The sequence below is a fragment of the Diorhabda carinulata genome, chromosome 5 (genome assembly GCF_026250575.1).
Source record: "Diorhabda carinulata isolate Delta chromosome 5, icDioCari1.1, whole genome shotgun sequence".
NCBI lineage: Eukaryota > Metazoa > Arthropoda > Insecta > Coleoptera > Chrysomelidae > Diorhabda > Diorhabda carinulata.
The window spans coordinates 29,409,834-29,425,658 of NC_079464.1; the positions used below are offsets into that span (position 1 = coordinate 29,409,834).

A 15,825-nucleotide genomic window follows, 5' to 3' on the forward strand; every position below is an offset into this window, starting at 1 on the left:
CGCAAATACGTTCAATTTTTGAATAATTTAACCCTATTCTACACTATAGTATTTGTTTTCTCTTTTTAATGTATACTTAAGACGAAGCACAAACTAGTCCACAACCCTTGACATAATGACATATGATTCTACGAAAACGAATGAAATAAAATATGACCTCACAGCGGAAACAGTTTTGGCATCAAACGAACGAGGGTTTTATTTCTGCTTGGCTGTGGTCTCGCAACAAAAAATTGGCTTATACTATTTTATATATATATATATATATCGACTTAGTTATTAAGAAAAAATTAAAATGGCTTTAAATTTGCAATATGATGCTATAGGTAAAAGTTTTGTACAACAATATTATATGCTCTTTGACGATCCAAATCAGAGGCCTAATTTGGTAAACATGTATAACGTGAGTGATACTTTTGATATTATATCTATTTTTCTTCCATAACATATATTTTGAAGTATATATGACAAAAAAAATAAACTTTAATAAGGCTTTATTAACCCTAAAATATTCGTTGAACAATCCTCTTGGTCGTTTATTATCTTAATTTTGTTTATATATTTAAATGTTGTTTTGTGTAGGATATAATTTATAGTTATCGTTTGTGTAATTGAAAGTGCCATTAACAGTTAAAATATTTAAAATTAAATGAAATCTTACTTCAGTTTACAATTAAATTTTTTTTAAATACATTTTAAACTTGAAATTATGCTTTTTTATAAAGTTACAATTTGTTCAAACCATTGAATTAATGACGATTTCAACCTATTATCATATAAGATAAGTATCATTATCTTAGGACTTGAAGAATATAATCAACAATTTTATAGTTTTTTTAATAATTTACTAATAATGTTGACTTATTGTAGGTAGAGCATTCATTTATGACCTTTGAAGGAAAACAATTACAAGGTTCAGTAAAAATAATGGAAAAATTAACTGTAAGTATATGAATATTCAATACTTGATGAAGAATAAAATACTCTGGCTTTATCTATATATAAATACATATAATTTATAAATAACCAAAAAACATATAATTTTTAAAAAAACACCATTAAGAAATAATTTTATCTTTTCTGTATAGTTTATAATAGATTTAATGATGCTAGATTTTTATTGAAACAATGATTCTGTATTAAATGGCATTAAAAGATTTTTTTAACATACTGTTAACTCTAGAAATTAATAATTTTCTTCAACTTTTCACTTCTTAGACCTTTTTATGTTTTTTGTGATGATTTGTCTTGATTTTCATAAAGAGGTTAATAAAATTGACCCAAGTAAGTCAAAATGTCAATGTTTTTGTAAATTGATTAATTTTTTATGAAAAGAAACTTACAATCAAGACAAATCATCACGAAAAAAAGGAATTAATAATTTTGGACAGATCTTCATGATAATTTTTTTTATTAAAAAAAACCTCAATATTTTTCTGTAATTACAATGTGATCCTAAATATTTTTAAGACCAGTTTGTATTTTGACTTAACTTGATTAGGGAAGATTTTATTTAAATGTCAAGACTTAGTACATTGACTTGTGGTTTTCTAATGCCAAACTTTTAAAATGGCAACTTTCATCTACTCTAAAGTTGCGTTGCTACTGGAGCAACTTTGTTTGGATATGTCTTCTTGTTGCAAAAAAACAGAAACCTCCAGAAATACATCTAAACTTATTGTGTTCACTCAAAAAAAACGTAAAACAAGATTTCTCAATAAATCTGGGCCTATTAATAAAAATAAATAGCCTTAACTAAACATCACATACTGTATAGAGCTCATGTTGTGGGTCAAATTGTTTTGTTTGTTCCAACGAACGTGAGCTCACTATTTGATACATAAAATTGCTAAAAGTGTTGCAAGATTGTATTTTGTTAAGCCAGAACCAAGTAAATTTCTTGGAAAAACTCCCAATGAAAAAATTGCATCATGGAGTGAAAAGAAGAGTACAAATTTTGGGTCCTCAAGAATGAAATAACATTTCCTAAAGAGAGATCATGTGCTCTGCCTCAAAATTACTTGCCTCCTCCCAAATAAAGCATTTTTTGGGGTTTTGTCTCCCTTTCAAAGTTAGCACTACTCCTTCGAGATACCTAAGCCTTTTGCTGAAATGAACGAGGCATTCCCAGAGTATATAATCTGTTGTCTCTGTTGTCATCTGCTATGCCACCGATTCAATTCTGGACATCTCCAAAAGATCCTCAGACTTATTAACTGATGGACTTGTATGAATCTTTTGAATTGTCTTAGGTGTGCTCATTTTGTTGTTGATGTGCCATTTCATGAGATTACAGTAGGGCTCTGATCTAAAATATAAAGACGTTGCCTTTTTTTTAACAAGGTTGTTTGCTTCTTCATTGCCTGGTATACACTAATGACCTAGTACCCACATTAATGTTACTAAGTGGAAGTGTCTAAAATTTGTATTCTCTAGAATCTCCCCTACAGGATTGACCCAGTTACTTATTCGTTTCGCCTATGATGGCGTTGTTGTCTTTAACTGATTTTTAGTGTATTGTTCAAATTAGAAACTGGCAACATTTGTTTCTGAAACAAAAGAAACATTTAGCAACTTTATGGAACATTTTTTTAAACAAACAAGAATTACAAAAGTTGCTGAATGTTTTTCCAGTGGAAACGTTCTTATTTATTGTCAACGATGATGTTTTTTTTCAGTCTTTAGGTTTTACAAATATTTCTAGACAAATTACAGAAGTAGACTCGCAACCTATGTTTGATGGTGGAGTACTAATAAATGTTTTAGGAAGATTACAAGTAAGTATATATATATATATATAAAGTTAAATCGAATAATAAATTTGATTTCAATTCTCTCTTCTCATAAATAAAGTAAAGTAAAAACGAAAGAAATATAAATATAAGATCTGTATTTTCTTGAAAACCATGTTTTGAGAAATGCTTATTTTATTTATATAAAGATAAAAATTCTTTATTGTTGAAATTTTTCAATTTAACATTCATTTTGGATAAAAAAATTAGATCACAAGTTTGTATATTTAAGATTAAGTTATATAATTTATTTTTGATTTGTTTCAGGTTGATTCAGATCCTCCTCATGCATACACCCAAGTTTTCGTATTAAAACCATTAAACGGATCATTTTTTGTTCAACACGACATATTTAGGTTGAACATACATAACAGTGCCTAATTTAATTATAACTCATTATTCAACTCCAATATGCAGTCTCAAACTTCACTTGTACATCTTTATTTTCGCTTGTAATGTCTTCACACTAATAAAATTATTTTCTAAAAAAAATTCCATATATTTCTTCTTCAATTTTTGTGATAATGTTACTTGAGTTTTACATTATTCCAAAGATTTAATAAAAAATCGAGATTTTGAATTTTGTACTTAAATTTTTTCTAAATTCATCTGTTTAGTTTCTGTTATGTACTGCTTCTATAACCAATAAAAGGATATTTTTGTTCTTCATAGTAATTCCAAAACATTTTAAAACATTCCTAAAGATTCAATAAATGCGAAACAATATATGTAAAGGTCAAGTTGATGTGGACAAGAAAAAATGGGGTTATTTTATTATCAAAACATGCGTTACATAGTGTTTGTGGTATTCATACTGAACATACTATTCACTACCATTTATGCTTGTTGAACTAAATATATACAAGATGATGAAACACGCCATAAAACACCCAAATTACAAATTCTATTGGACTAAATATGTAAAGGATGATGGAACATGCCATAAAACACTCAAAATACTCTTTCTATTGGACTATCTATATACAGGGTGATAAAACATGTCATAAAACACTCAAATTCAGTTTCTATTGGACTATCTATATACAGGGTGATAAAACATGTCATAAAACACTCAAAATACAGTTTCTATTGGACTAAATATGTACAAGATGATTAAACATGCCATAAAACACTCAATATAAGGCCGCTATTGGACTAAATATTTACAGGATGATGTGACACGCCATAAAACAACCATAATAAGGCTTATATTGGACTAAATATATACAGGATGTTGTTATATACAAATTTTCATACAAAAAACCCACAATGACTAACAGAAACGTACTTAATCATGTTAAGACTTCTTTTGAGACACAATTCTTGGAAAAGTGATTAAAAAGCAGTTCTCTTTTGGTCTCCGAAGAAGATAATTTAGTAATCAAAAGGAGTTGTTGAATTAGAATGCATTAGTGAAAATAGCTTTATTTTTCTTTAAAATTTGTATTGACATGTTTTTGCATTTCTTCACTTTGAATTTTCAAAAAATTCTTGTCTTGATATATTTATTTCAAGTGTCGCATCCACTTTTTTTAAATATATTTTCTGATCTTTTATATGGCCCCAAATTTAATCAAAATATATTAATAAATTAAATAGTATAATTATATTAACTGTTATCACTCTCTACATTTATATCATGGTTTTCTATGTCCTTAGCATCGGTTGGTATTTTCTCAATTCTTTTAGGAAGGACTTTATCAATTGCTTCTTTGAAACTGCATCCTTCACTTACATACAGAAGAATTTCGTAAACTGGAAAAGAAAATTAAAGTCACAAATATAATATAGTTTTGTTGATAAATTATTTTTTAGTTGTTACCAGTTAACGTCTTCCGACACTTTACTTGCAGTGTCTGAAGGTGATAACTTGGTTATCGAAACACGCGTCAAACAGTGTAATTGTAAGTGTTAGTGTAAACAGTGTGTTCATATGAATATCACCAACAGTTCCAGAAATTCCAAATTAGTTTAAAAAAAAAAGGATGAAAAGGAGTTTCGTTAATAAAGCATTGCTTTCCGGCAAAAAGTACTATTAAAGCCAAACATTGGTTTAGTAAACACTATTTGGACTTTGCTCCAAGAAAATCAACTGTTGACAAGTGGTGTGCAAAATGTACAAAAGACTAAATAAGCACGTCTCAAAGAGGTTGTCACCAAGTAGTTTTATAAATATTCATTTAATTAGTCCGAATTAATTTTTTCAATGATATATATGACTAGTTCAAGTAAATCGCCATAAAAGTACCTGTGGATTGAAGAGTCTTGGTTACTATTCTTTTTGTCATATTTAGAAATAAAGACAAAAAAGTGACACCTTAATATTTAAAATTTTTCACTACCTCCAAAGGTTCGCTTTTATATTTGAAATTAAGTTTATATCCACTCAAGCAAATTCGAAAATAAATAAATTGAATTGAAAATTATATTAATAAATTTTTTCGATCTACTTTGAAGACTTTTATTGCAATTTGATCTGATAAAAAGTTATATAAAAACAAGTTACTATGGAACCGAGAGAAAAATGAGCAAAACAATGGAGGCAAATGAAAATATTGATGGATTAATTTATCAACTAGTAAATGAGGATTTGCTTCGTATTATGCAACCAGTGAGGAAAATAATGAGTATACTTTTCCGATGACATAGGAACACGAAATATTTAAAAGCTTTATAAACTACTACAAAAAATTATGCATTCCATTTTCTATATACAGCAACTATTTGAGAAACAGCGATCTCCTTAGGGATCTAGGAATGGGAATGCAATCAAGGAAAGATATTTTGCAAGAAAACATAAACATAATAACATAGAAGGGATGCAGCTGCTGGGATAATGAGAACACAGTCTGGGACTAAGATTTTAATACAAAAATATTGCTTGTGAATTTCTAGATTAGTTATAACGGAATTTGATAAATAAAAAACTTATTAAAAAAAATTATTAATTTTAAAAAATAGTGTATAAAAAAATCATAAAATATATTATTACCAGAAAAATCTTTAGTATAAGTTGATAAAAAATGCCTAATTAATTAATCATTTCTATATTTTCAAGATCTTTGTCTTTTTAAGTTAAAACCAACCATATAAGTCTTACTTAGTGCCCCCTTTTTGTTAAATTGTGTTCTCGTGTGTTAAATACTGAATTTTCTATTAAGAATCACTCAAATGCTACATTATTATGTTTTTTTTTAACATCATTTAATCCTAAACTAACAATTTTGATAAATATTCACAAGGAAAGATGACAGAAATAATTCCATTTGAATTAATAAATACATACATACCATGGTTAATTGTTAATACTTTTCTATGTTTCATCCAAAAAAATTCTTCAATTGGTAATTTCGCGTGTGCTATACCTTGTTCAATGGCTTTATTATAGCAAATCCCCTAAAAACACGCAAAAGTCTTATGCCACATAAATTTTGTTGAGATAAACGCAACTGTAACAATGTTTAGGAAATTTTAACACTTATTGCACTTTGAAGTAAATAATAGTTTTAAATCAATTAGAATTTGTGAAATGTTACCTTTTGTGAATTGTGATCCACCAGACCTCCAATTATATAAACTTTGTCTTCATCTAAAGACATAATGGTGTTATCACTTTCACTAGTTAGATATAAGATTTTTTCTTTAGGAAATATATTTATATAGTCTTCGAAGTGGAAGTTAATATCCCAATGTTCAAATCCATGATGTCGTGCAAATTCTTTCTCACTTCTACCATTAAAACTACTTAAATGAAGTTGTAATGGCGATTTGGCTCTTCGATTCATTGTGTATACTCGTAATACTTGTTTTATAGTTTTCGCCATATCTTTGTCGATCATAAGATCGTCAAAACTCAAATCTATACAAACGCTAATCTTACAAGGACTATTGGCCATTTTAACTCGTTTTAATTGTTTGCGACTAGGCCCTAAATCTATATTATGTATTTTAGCATGTATTCGTTTTTCTTTTAATTTCAATCTCTCTTTTGCACGTTTTTCTTTTTTTATTGCATTCCATTTTACCGTCCTAAGGTATTTTTTCTTTTGTTTTTTACTTAGTTTAGAAATTTCTACCCCATTAAAATATTCAATGGGTTTATCACTATTTTGTGTGTCTTCGTTAGTGGTCGGCAAAATTTCCTGTTTATCCTTTTCTGTTTTCATTTTTTTTTTCTTATTTGCAATTTTTTGCTTAATAATTTTGCTAAAGTAAGAGGTCACTCAGGATAAACTTGACAGATACTTACACGTGGTTTTAATTACCACATGCCCTGCGTCGAATCAACCTTCAGGGCCACCAAAATAGAGGTGGGAACTAAAAATAATTTTGTCATGATAGATAATATACATTACTTTTGTGTATAGAAATTGTATACCTATCAGTATTTGTACTAGATGATAAGTAAAAAAAATTAAAAGCCTTCTCCTACGGAACCAAATAATTATAAATTCTTTATCGTACTGCATAAATTTATTATAGCAATTCATAATTACAAATGATTTCAATAATAAAATAATATGTAAAAACATCATTTCAAGATTTATCACATTATGTTACATATTACTCATCTCTAGAAAATTGTTTATTTTGGATTGAGAATGTGAAACACGCCATAAATTGCGACTATTTATAAATACGAAAAATGAATTTTTTGAAGCAAAAATTTTATGATATAGTGGTTCCATATTTTTCCAACCGATTAGAAACAAATAATCAACAAAGAGTAACAAAATGCGGGATATATTTTGAGAAAGTATATCAAGTTTTAAGTTGGGAAGACACTCGATTTAGTTTGGTGGTTTTTGTTATCTTCAATTATTTATTTTGGTAAGTACGTAAATAATCAAGTAACATTCTCACGTGTTTTTACATCTGATTAGTAATTAAACATTCAAATATTAGTTTTATGATAATTGTTAAAATTTCTGAAATTATTAGTTATAAAACATAAATATTTTATCGTTTTACAATTATTTATAGTTTTAATGTAACAATTTAAAAATTTTTCTTTTACATACATTGAAAATACTATTTTTTCGACCTTTTTGACTCAAATGGACGTCAATGCAAACAATGTCATTCCTTTGTCTAAATTTTTAGACTATATATAATAAGGGGCTAACAATGGGATTATAAAGTATGTGCTAATTAAATTAGCTTTTAAGGAAAATGAATTGGGAATTTCTATATAAAATAAGGATGATACTATATAATAATTATCTAAAATTGAAATTACATTATATACATGAGCAGTTTGAATGCATTTTCCATATCTTTATCTTCAATTATTAGTTTTAACCACGTAGATCTTTTTATATAAATACAGAGTAATACATAGTTAGCAGCATGGAGTAAAATAAGTATTATAAGATGGTCATTAGGTTAAATTTTCAAGATTTTATTATATTTAAAAGGTATTCTTAGTTAATAGTGAAATTATCTAATTATTATTCAAACAGTCAAATATAATATTTTGTTTATTCAACTAATTATTTAATCTTTTTTACTTTCAAATGTGTCTCAATCTAAAAATAATTTCGTATACTTTTTATATGTTTTTGTTTCTAAATCCTTTTAATTTTAGGTCTCTTCTGTTTTAAAATTAGTTTTTTTTTTGTAATTATTGAAAGAGATAAAAATTTGACGTTTTGACTACTTTCAGTCAGTTTTATCCGTCTTTCAAATATACATTATAAAAAAACTAATTTTAAAACAGAACAGACCTAAAATCAACACGATTTAGAAACATAAAATAATTACTTTTATTACTTGCCAAATACATATTTAGATCTCACAGCTGTTTAAGATAATTTTGAAAATTTTAGTCAGTTATTGTTTTTACTCTTTTATAGTAATTTTAAGCTATGGAATACCAGTAACATTTTATTGTTTTTCGAATTATTATTAGATAAATATTTATATACAAATTAAGATAAGAATTTAACTTCTCACTTTTCGAATTGCTATACCTATTATGATTTTACAAATATTTTAGGTTACTGGTGCATTGGCAGATAAGAATTTTCGGACTTTTATTTTTAATTATATTAATTTTATTTATATGGGACTCATTTTTTTTAAATGACAATCAAACGGATGAGCAGAAAAAATATACAGATATGACTGATAGAATGTCGTCTTTTATTATGGATATGATTTACAATTTAAAAGCATTTAGAAAAGAAAATTCACTAATGGTAAGGTATCTTTATATAACTATAAGAAAAGTGAAGTAGTTTATAACTAAAAACATTTCAGTTTAGTAAAATAGTGCAAAAGATAGATGCATTTTCATATAATATGAAATCCCTGTTTTCTTTTAATATACCTATAATATAGAATCCAATAATTCAAATTTATATTGACCAATATTCTGGACTCATTCCTTGAAGGACTAGTTCAAAGTTGAGTTTTCATTGGCTTGGTCTGTACATAGGTCTTCTTATAAACCTGTTGTGTCTCTTAAAACTATCAAAATAAGCATTTTGACTTTGCTGAGTGTTTGAACTTCGTAAGTATGAGTGCTGGGCACTTATCAATGACGTAGTTTGCAGTTTCTTTCTCCTCCATTCACCAGTGGTATTCTGGATCGTCCATAATACCTATAGTGTCGAGATGGGGATTTAAATGACCATGTCTGGTTAAAAGTCGAAATTTGTGGCTGTGTATACTATAGCTTGTCTTATATCAGATGTTTATTTTGAATGGCCCAAGGGACTGTATTTAAATGTGTTTTTCAGTTTAGTTGAACTGTCCTAGGTCCTTGAAACGTCCATTTGTTTTTTTTTTATTATCTCCAATCCATTGTAAAACAAAAATCCTTACTTTTCATATTTTTTTTTTGTTTTCTTCAACATAATTCAAATAATACCTGATTAAAATTTTTAATTTGTGCTACCTGTACCTATTTTTGGTAAATTTTGTTTTTAAGGGTATAGAAAAATCACAAATTTTAAATCAAACTATATTACCAACCCTCGAGAAAAAGTTCAAATATAAATGATTCACTTAGAATTGTATATCAGGCATATTTCTAAATGTTTCAACACAAAATACACAGGCATTATTTTTGATCTCATATAATATTTTTCAAAACACAATTTTGTACACTTTACATAAAAGCATAGCATTGTTCAAAGGTTAAAGCAAACAAAGTTTTTTTCCATACTGCAAATCGAGTGTACCTTCAAAGAAATAAAATGAAAATATTTATTTAGGATAAAAAGTGCCAAAAATTAAGTTTTTTAGGTGAGGTCAATAGAACCACCCGAGGCTCTGGAGTAGGCTTTACTGGTAAACTTTTCCTCAGGCCCAGAGCTGGCCTATGGGTCGCACACAAATACATCATTATGTCGCACTTTTTATTTTGAATAAATTTTTTCTTAGATCCACATCCCCTATGGAGTGTAAAAGCACAAAAAAAAAATGTTGGGCCTCGGGGAAAGTTTATCAATTTTGGTTGATGAGGCTCACGTGTTAAAATAACCTCAATCCAAACCACATTCACTGTTTTCAGGACATGAATTACAGTGGCCTTTAAAATAACCTCAATCCAATCCACATCTGTTACAGTGGACTTTATAATAACCTCAATCCAATCCACATGTACTTCTTTTTCAAGACATACATTACATTGATCTTTAAAATAACCCCAATTCAATCCACATGTTCTTGTTTTTTAGGACACGCATTCTAGTGATCTTAAAAATTTCCTTAATTTTCAGTTTCTATGCAAATATTTAGCAAAAACCAACTTGTTATACTCATTGTAACATATAGCAATAATGCCCCTCAAAAAATTGCTCTTACATATTTAACAATAGAAAATATTGATTGAATTTGAAAAGTACTTTCAATAATAAATTGAATGATAAAGTATGAAAGATTTTTTATATGAATTTAGCTGAATTAGTATCAGTAAACATAGTAATTCTATTTTTAGTTCTGTATTGGTATGTCGCTGGTATTTTTCATTTTAAATGTGATTGCAAGAAATGTATCAGGTTATTTATTTTGCTATATATTATTACTGCTAAGTTTTTTCATACCATTAGCAATCAAATTACTACCAGAAGAAACTAAAACATCCATGAGGAACATTATAAAGTCTACTTTTAATATCAAAGGTATGTTATAGATATTTCTATTTAAAAAAATCCCAATTGAATTATACAGAAAGTAAATAATGAATAGTTAGGTTATTTATGCTTGGTTTAAATAATATTAGAGAAAAATTTGTTAATTTAAATTTCCAAACAATTTATGAAAAAAAATGCAATTTTGCTATGGATCCAAAATCGCTTTTAAAATAAATGATCAAATTAGTAATTTTGCGTGGTCCCTCCCTAAATCCGACGCTGTATATTGGGTCAAAGAACCCATTGTTAAAATTGCAAATGTATTTTCATTTTTTATATTGCGATCATTACTGATTTTTTTTGTATTTCCATATTGAAATTGAATTATAATTAGCATAAAATTGAATGATTGTTGAAGTAAATCCAATTAGAATTAGCATTAAATTTAAAAGACTTTGCAAATATACTATTTGAAACCTTTATGTAAATTTTGAATCTTAATTGAATATTCAAGGGTCTGTGGCTGAAGAAGAACTGGTTCCTTCTTTATATGATTCTCATGTAGAAAATAGGGATGCTGATTTAGAAAGTTTATTAACTGATCGAACTGCAGGTTGGTATAATTAATATTTTTAATAACATTTATTTTCAGTATTTCTGTACATACTTTGTTTTTGTAACATTTATATTGAACATACTGTTTATTACCACAGTAAACATTGTCTTCTATAGACATTGTCTTTTATTATTTCAAGTTTAGTAATATATTTCTACTTGTGATTTCGATTTGTCTATAGATTCAGCATCAAATTCCTTAGCTAGTGGTATTACTACAATGCCATCGTTTCTAGACATGGCTGAAGTCGAGAAAGATATCGAAGAAGAAGACCTACTCCCACCTTATTCTCACAGTGATATATCCAGTGATTCTGATGTTGAACACAAAGAATTAAATATCGATTCACTACATTTTAATGAAGATAGTAGTTCCTCCGAAGAAGACAAATTTTTAGAAAAAAATACAAGTTTTCCTATAGACTATGTGGATGATTCAAATAGTTCAACATTTGCTAATGTACAAACAAATATTGATAAAATAGGTAATTTAGTATCAAATGTGTGGAGTTACGCCCAGTCCATAAGAAAGACGGACATTAAAAGAGAGAATAGTAGCAGTGATAGTGAATTTGAATTCGTAAATTCATCAGATATCAAAGATTAGTTATAGAATTAGTAATGTAAATGTGATGAACCCTGTATCAAGTCTTTGTAGCAGCTTATGAGGAACGCTTTCTATTAGTATTAAAAAATAGTAACATTTCGTTGCTACTTAAAACAATAATAATTATTTCGTTTGAGCTCTGTCTTTATTAAAACTAATTTTTGAATATGAGTATTTCATTTACCTCCTACTTCAATTTTCTCTTACCTCAATATGCATACATTAAAATGATGATATATTATTTTTAAATTTTATTATCTGTATACAAGTTCACATACCTATAAGTAGCATCTGTTATTACACTCAAAATAGTTTTATAAACAATAATTTACAAATTTAATATTTAAATTATGATTTCTACACCTTCTAATTCTTCATCAGAGGGTAATGTGATTTTGTTAACATCTATAAAGTTGGGATCAATCAAAGGCAAACCTTGTTCTTCTCTTCTACGCAATTCCAAATAAGCTTCTCGTTGCGACCAGTCTCTCAATGTATAATCGGGTATATACGACCAAAAAAATCCACCAACAACTAAACATAAAGTAACGGAAACAAAGAATATAGAGTGCATAGCGTTCCTGTCTGCTTCTTTTGATGTACAATCGTATCCATAACTGATCCAATTTTGGTCAGAAGCGACAGTTTTACTTTTGGTTTTCGTACTTTCGATTACCTCTGCTGTAACATTATTCTTCTTTGATGTGGATACAAGTCTTCGACCTGCTATAGGAACTACTCTTCGTAACAGTTTAATTGTTGAATATAACTGCCCCGACATTTTTAATTCCTTGGGGAAACCAACTGTTTTAAGGTTATGAACTAATTATGTCATAACATTCTCGGTTCAATTGCAATCGTGTAGCTTCGCCATTGTTCGATAAAGACATAGAAAAACTGTACATGATGAAACCAACAAAAATAAAATAGAATATATACTGAGTGTAATAAGTTCCAATCATTTATTATGTTATTGATTACAACTTTACAGAAAATTTATTCAATTTAACTATCGATATTTTCCAGGATTAAGATCAAGTTTACCTGATCATAATCTGAACGTTTAGAGAGTAATGTAAATCACGTTCATTGTCGGTCAGAACCATAGACAAAACAATACTATACTGCGCTTTCAATAAAATTCATGTTCACATATTATAATGAGATACAAAGAAAGTTACAGTATCTCAAATGTTCCTTTTAATTTTTTGTATCGTTCTTCTCCCACCGTTATATTTTTTGAAACAAAGATAGCCTTACCTTCGACCAGAGGTTGCTTCTCTCTAAAATTTGCACAACTCTTCAATACAGAAATTATATATTTTAAGCAGTCTATGATCAGAAATTAACCAAGTAATCAGGTCATAGCTATATTCATGATATACTCTCTACCTCCAAAATTTGACGTGAACTCAACACGTTCTATTTCAGAGCGCTTTTAATGTGTGCTAGGCAGCGGTAGCGAATCTAAATCGCGAGAAAAATGAACAAAAACTGAGCTAGAGCCAGACCAGAAATTTGTTAAACCAATTGTGTTCTGTGATCAAACCTTAAGTTGTAGCATTTCTTAAAAGAAAAATAACAACCAAGATAGCTTCTATGTAAAGAATACACTTATCAAAAAGTAACGATTGACAGAAATCAAAAAAAGGTTGCCAACGAACGATCAACATGTTCCCGTTATGAATCAACAAAAGAAGCCAAAGTCATAAAAAGTTTGTGAGTTGAGTTTTAAATTTGAAATTGCGACGGAAAACGGAACGCGGTGTTCGAAAAATCTCAAACTGGGCTAGAATCCAAAATCAGTTCCTAAGTGATCTATCTGATCATTTTCAGATCTGATATGATCATAGTTCCCGAAAAAAGTATATGATTTTTAATAAACGCACCGTATTAAATAAGCCATAAGAAATTTTTCATATGTCTTACGTATTATACGTATGTTACGTACTTTGAAGTTTCTATTTACATTTAAAAGACTATGACGGCCAGTGGAATTTATCATGAAAAACAAATAAGGGAATTATGTGCATTACATGCTTTGAACAATTTATTTCAGTCAAAAGGGGCTTTTCTGAAATCCGAACTAGATTCAATATGTGTTTCATTATCTCCTAATCATTGGATAAATCCTCACAAATCAATGTTAGGACTAGGGAATTATGATATAAATGTTATTATGAAAGCTTTACAAGATAGAGGATATGAAGTTGTTTGGTTTGATAAAAGAAGGTATCCGAATTTTATTTTTTTTGTATTCATATGTTTATAAATAAGGTATTCCATGGACGTTTTCTAGGGATCCTACTTGCTTAATTTTAGATAATATATCTGGATTTATATTGAATATACCTAGCGAGTATAAAATTGGTTTTTTCACGTTACCAATTTGGAGACGTCACTGGGTAACTGTGAGACAAATAAATGGTTGCTACTATAATCTGGATTCAAAGCTAGAATCACCACAAAAAATTGGTGAGGTGAGGAACTTCTTCTAATACATGTATCATTCTTTGCTCTTTTGATGTTTTTTAGGATCAAGATGTTTTAAATTATCTGAAAGATGAAATAGAGTGTAAAGATAAAGAAATTTTTTTAGTTGTTACAAGTGAAGTGTCACAAAAACAAAGTTGGATTAAAGATTTTAGTATTCCACCAGCAGTTAATAGTAGAGATGCAGATATTATCCAGTTAGGGGATATAGAGGATAATAAATCATAAGATTGTGATAGGAACTACATATTTATTGTTAACAAATTTATATTAAATGTTTTTATTGATATTTCTTTTATAAAAAGTTTTTTTCACAATATATTTTTATTGTATTTTTTACTCCGAACCATGGTAGTTCAATACAAGTTCAGGATGAGAATTTTTCTGACATATTTAAAAGGTTTTTAATAAGAAATGAGAAACTCGTGATAGACAGCTGTAAAAAAACAGTTGAAAGTCTATGTGTTAATGGGATTGTCAAATCGCCAAATATAACAGAAGGACAGACCAGTCAGTTTGGCTAGACATTGGGGCAAAAAGAAACCCTACAATATTGACGATTTGGTGACTCGATATTATTCACTCAATATTTTTAAATTGTATTTGAAAGCAATTGCACAAGTGAGTCCCATTTCACAGCAATTACTTTCCAAAATCCAAAAATAATTCAAAACTTCTTTCCAATATTTATTCGTATTTTTGATTCGCAAAAGCCTGCGTTGAAAGCTGTTTCAAAATAAAATTATAAAACTCCTTGTACATCAAAGTTTTAAAATTAAATTCTACAATAAACATTTCAGTTACAGTATTCACATTACGGATGCTAGTTAGGGAGGAGGACGCTCGCTATTGGGTTTTCCTCAGTTAGTGCGTCCGGTAAACTGAGGATTATGTCCAAAATTACTTCCGTTTCCTCAAACAATGTTTAGTCTTGACGTTATATTAAGATGACGCTTCAGTCAAAATTTTACCACGTGACGTAATATTGACTCTCCACAGAGAATAGGAAGGTTTACTTAAACAAATCTGTCAGACTGTCATCTGACGTCTGACAGATGACTTCATTTTATAATAAAATGTAGGCAAACAATAATAATAATAAATAATGTAGTTTCTTTCACGAAAACCTCAGTTTATAAGGTCAATAAAATGTGAGTAGCTTTTTAAATTTGAAAAATATTATAAGCACAACCTGAGAAACGGAACCAAAAAAAAATAAAGCGAAGCAATATGCAAC

General features: G+C 28.3%; 5 protein-coding genes across 8 annotated transcripts; 3 read left to right on the forward strand and 2 right to left on the reverse strand.

Moving 5' to 3' along the window:
- Positions 1–159: 159 nt before the first annotated feature.
- LOC130893973 (probable nuclear transport factor 2) lies at positions 160–3,284 on the forward strand. Its single transcript, XM_057800441.1, has 4 exons — positions 160–403; positions 871–942; positions 2,679–2,777; positions 3,060–3,284. The coding sequence occupies exons 1-4, from the start codon at positions 296–298 to the stop codon at positions 3,171–3,173; spliced, it is 393 nt and encodes a 130-aa protein (XP_057656424.1). The 5' UTR covers positions 160–295; the 3' UTR covers positions 3,174–3,284.
- A 917-nt stretch (positions 3,285–4,201) lies between these two features.
- On the reverse strand, positions 4,202–8,785 carry LOC130893971 (tRNA methyltransferase 10 homolog A). Its single transcript, XM_057800439.1, has 4 exons — positions 8,765–8,785; positions 6,329–7,109; positions 6,083–6,188; positions 4,202–4,547 (listed from the first exon to the last, which is right to left on the reverse strand). The coding sequence occupies exons 2-4, from the start codon at positions 6,956–6,958 to the stop codon at positions 4,402–4,404; spliced, it is 882 nt and encodes a 293-aa protein (XP_057656422.1). The 5' UTR covers positions 6,959–7,109; positions 8,765–8,785; the 3' UTR covers positions 4,202–4,401.
- On the forward strand, positions 7,195–12,261 carry LOC130893970 (reticulophagy regulator 1-like). Of its 4 annotated transcripts, none has more exons than XM_057800434.1 (5): positions 7,195–7,622; positions 8,791–8,992; positions 10,738–10,921; positions 11,388–11,486; positions 11,671–12,261. In XM_057800434.1, the coding sequence occupies exons 1-5, from the start codon at positions 7,438–7,440 to the stop codon at positions 12,093–12,095; spliced, it is 1,095 nt and encodes a 364-aa protein (XP_057656417.1). In that variant the 5' UTR covers positions 7,195–7,437; the 3' UTR covers positions 12,096–12,261. The 4 variants fall into 4 exon arrangements, with proteins under 4 accessions (XP_057656417.1, XP_057656418.1, XP_057656419.1 ...); XM_057800435.1 differs by having other exon boundaries at positions 7,363–7,622; positions 11,725–12,261; XM_057800436.1 differs by lacking the exon at positions 7,195–7,622 and adding an exon at positions 7,625–8,209.
- Positions 12,262–12,331: 70 nt separating this feature from the next.
- On the reverse strand, positions 12,332–12,941 carry LOC130893972 (NADH dehydrogenase [ubiquinone] 1 beta subcomplex subunit 11, mitochondrial). Its single transcript, XM_057800440.1, has one exon. The coding sequence runs from the start codon at positions 12,874–12,876 to the stop codon at positions 12,439–12,441; it is 438 nt and encodes a 145-aa protein (XP_057656423.1). The 5' UTR covers positions 12,877–12,941; the 3' UTR covers positions 12,332–12,438.
- A 1,035-nt stretch (positions 12,942–13,976) lies between these two features.
- LOC130893925 (josephin-like protein) lies at positions 13,977–14,905 on the forward strand. The gene is made up of 3 exons (XM_057800382.1): positions 13,977–14,327; positions 14,395–14,575; positions 14,631–14,905. Exons 1-3 carry the CDS (start codon positions 14,077–14,079, stop codon positions 14,814–14,816), a joined length of 618 nt encoding a protein of 205 aa, XP_057656365.1. The 5' UTR covers positions 13,977–14,076; the 3' UTR covers positions 14,817–14,905.
- The last annotated feature ends 920 nt before the right edge of the window (positions 14,906–15,825 follow it).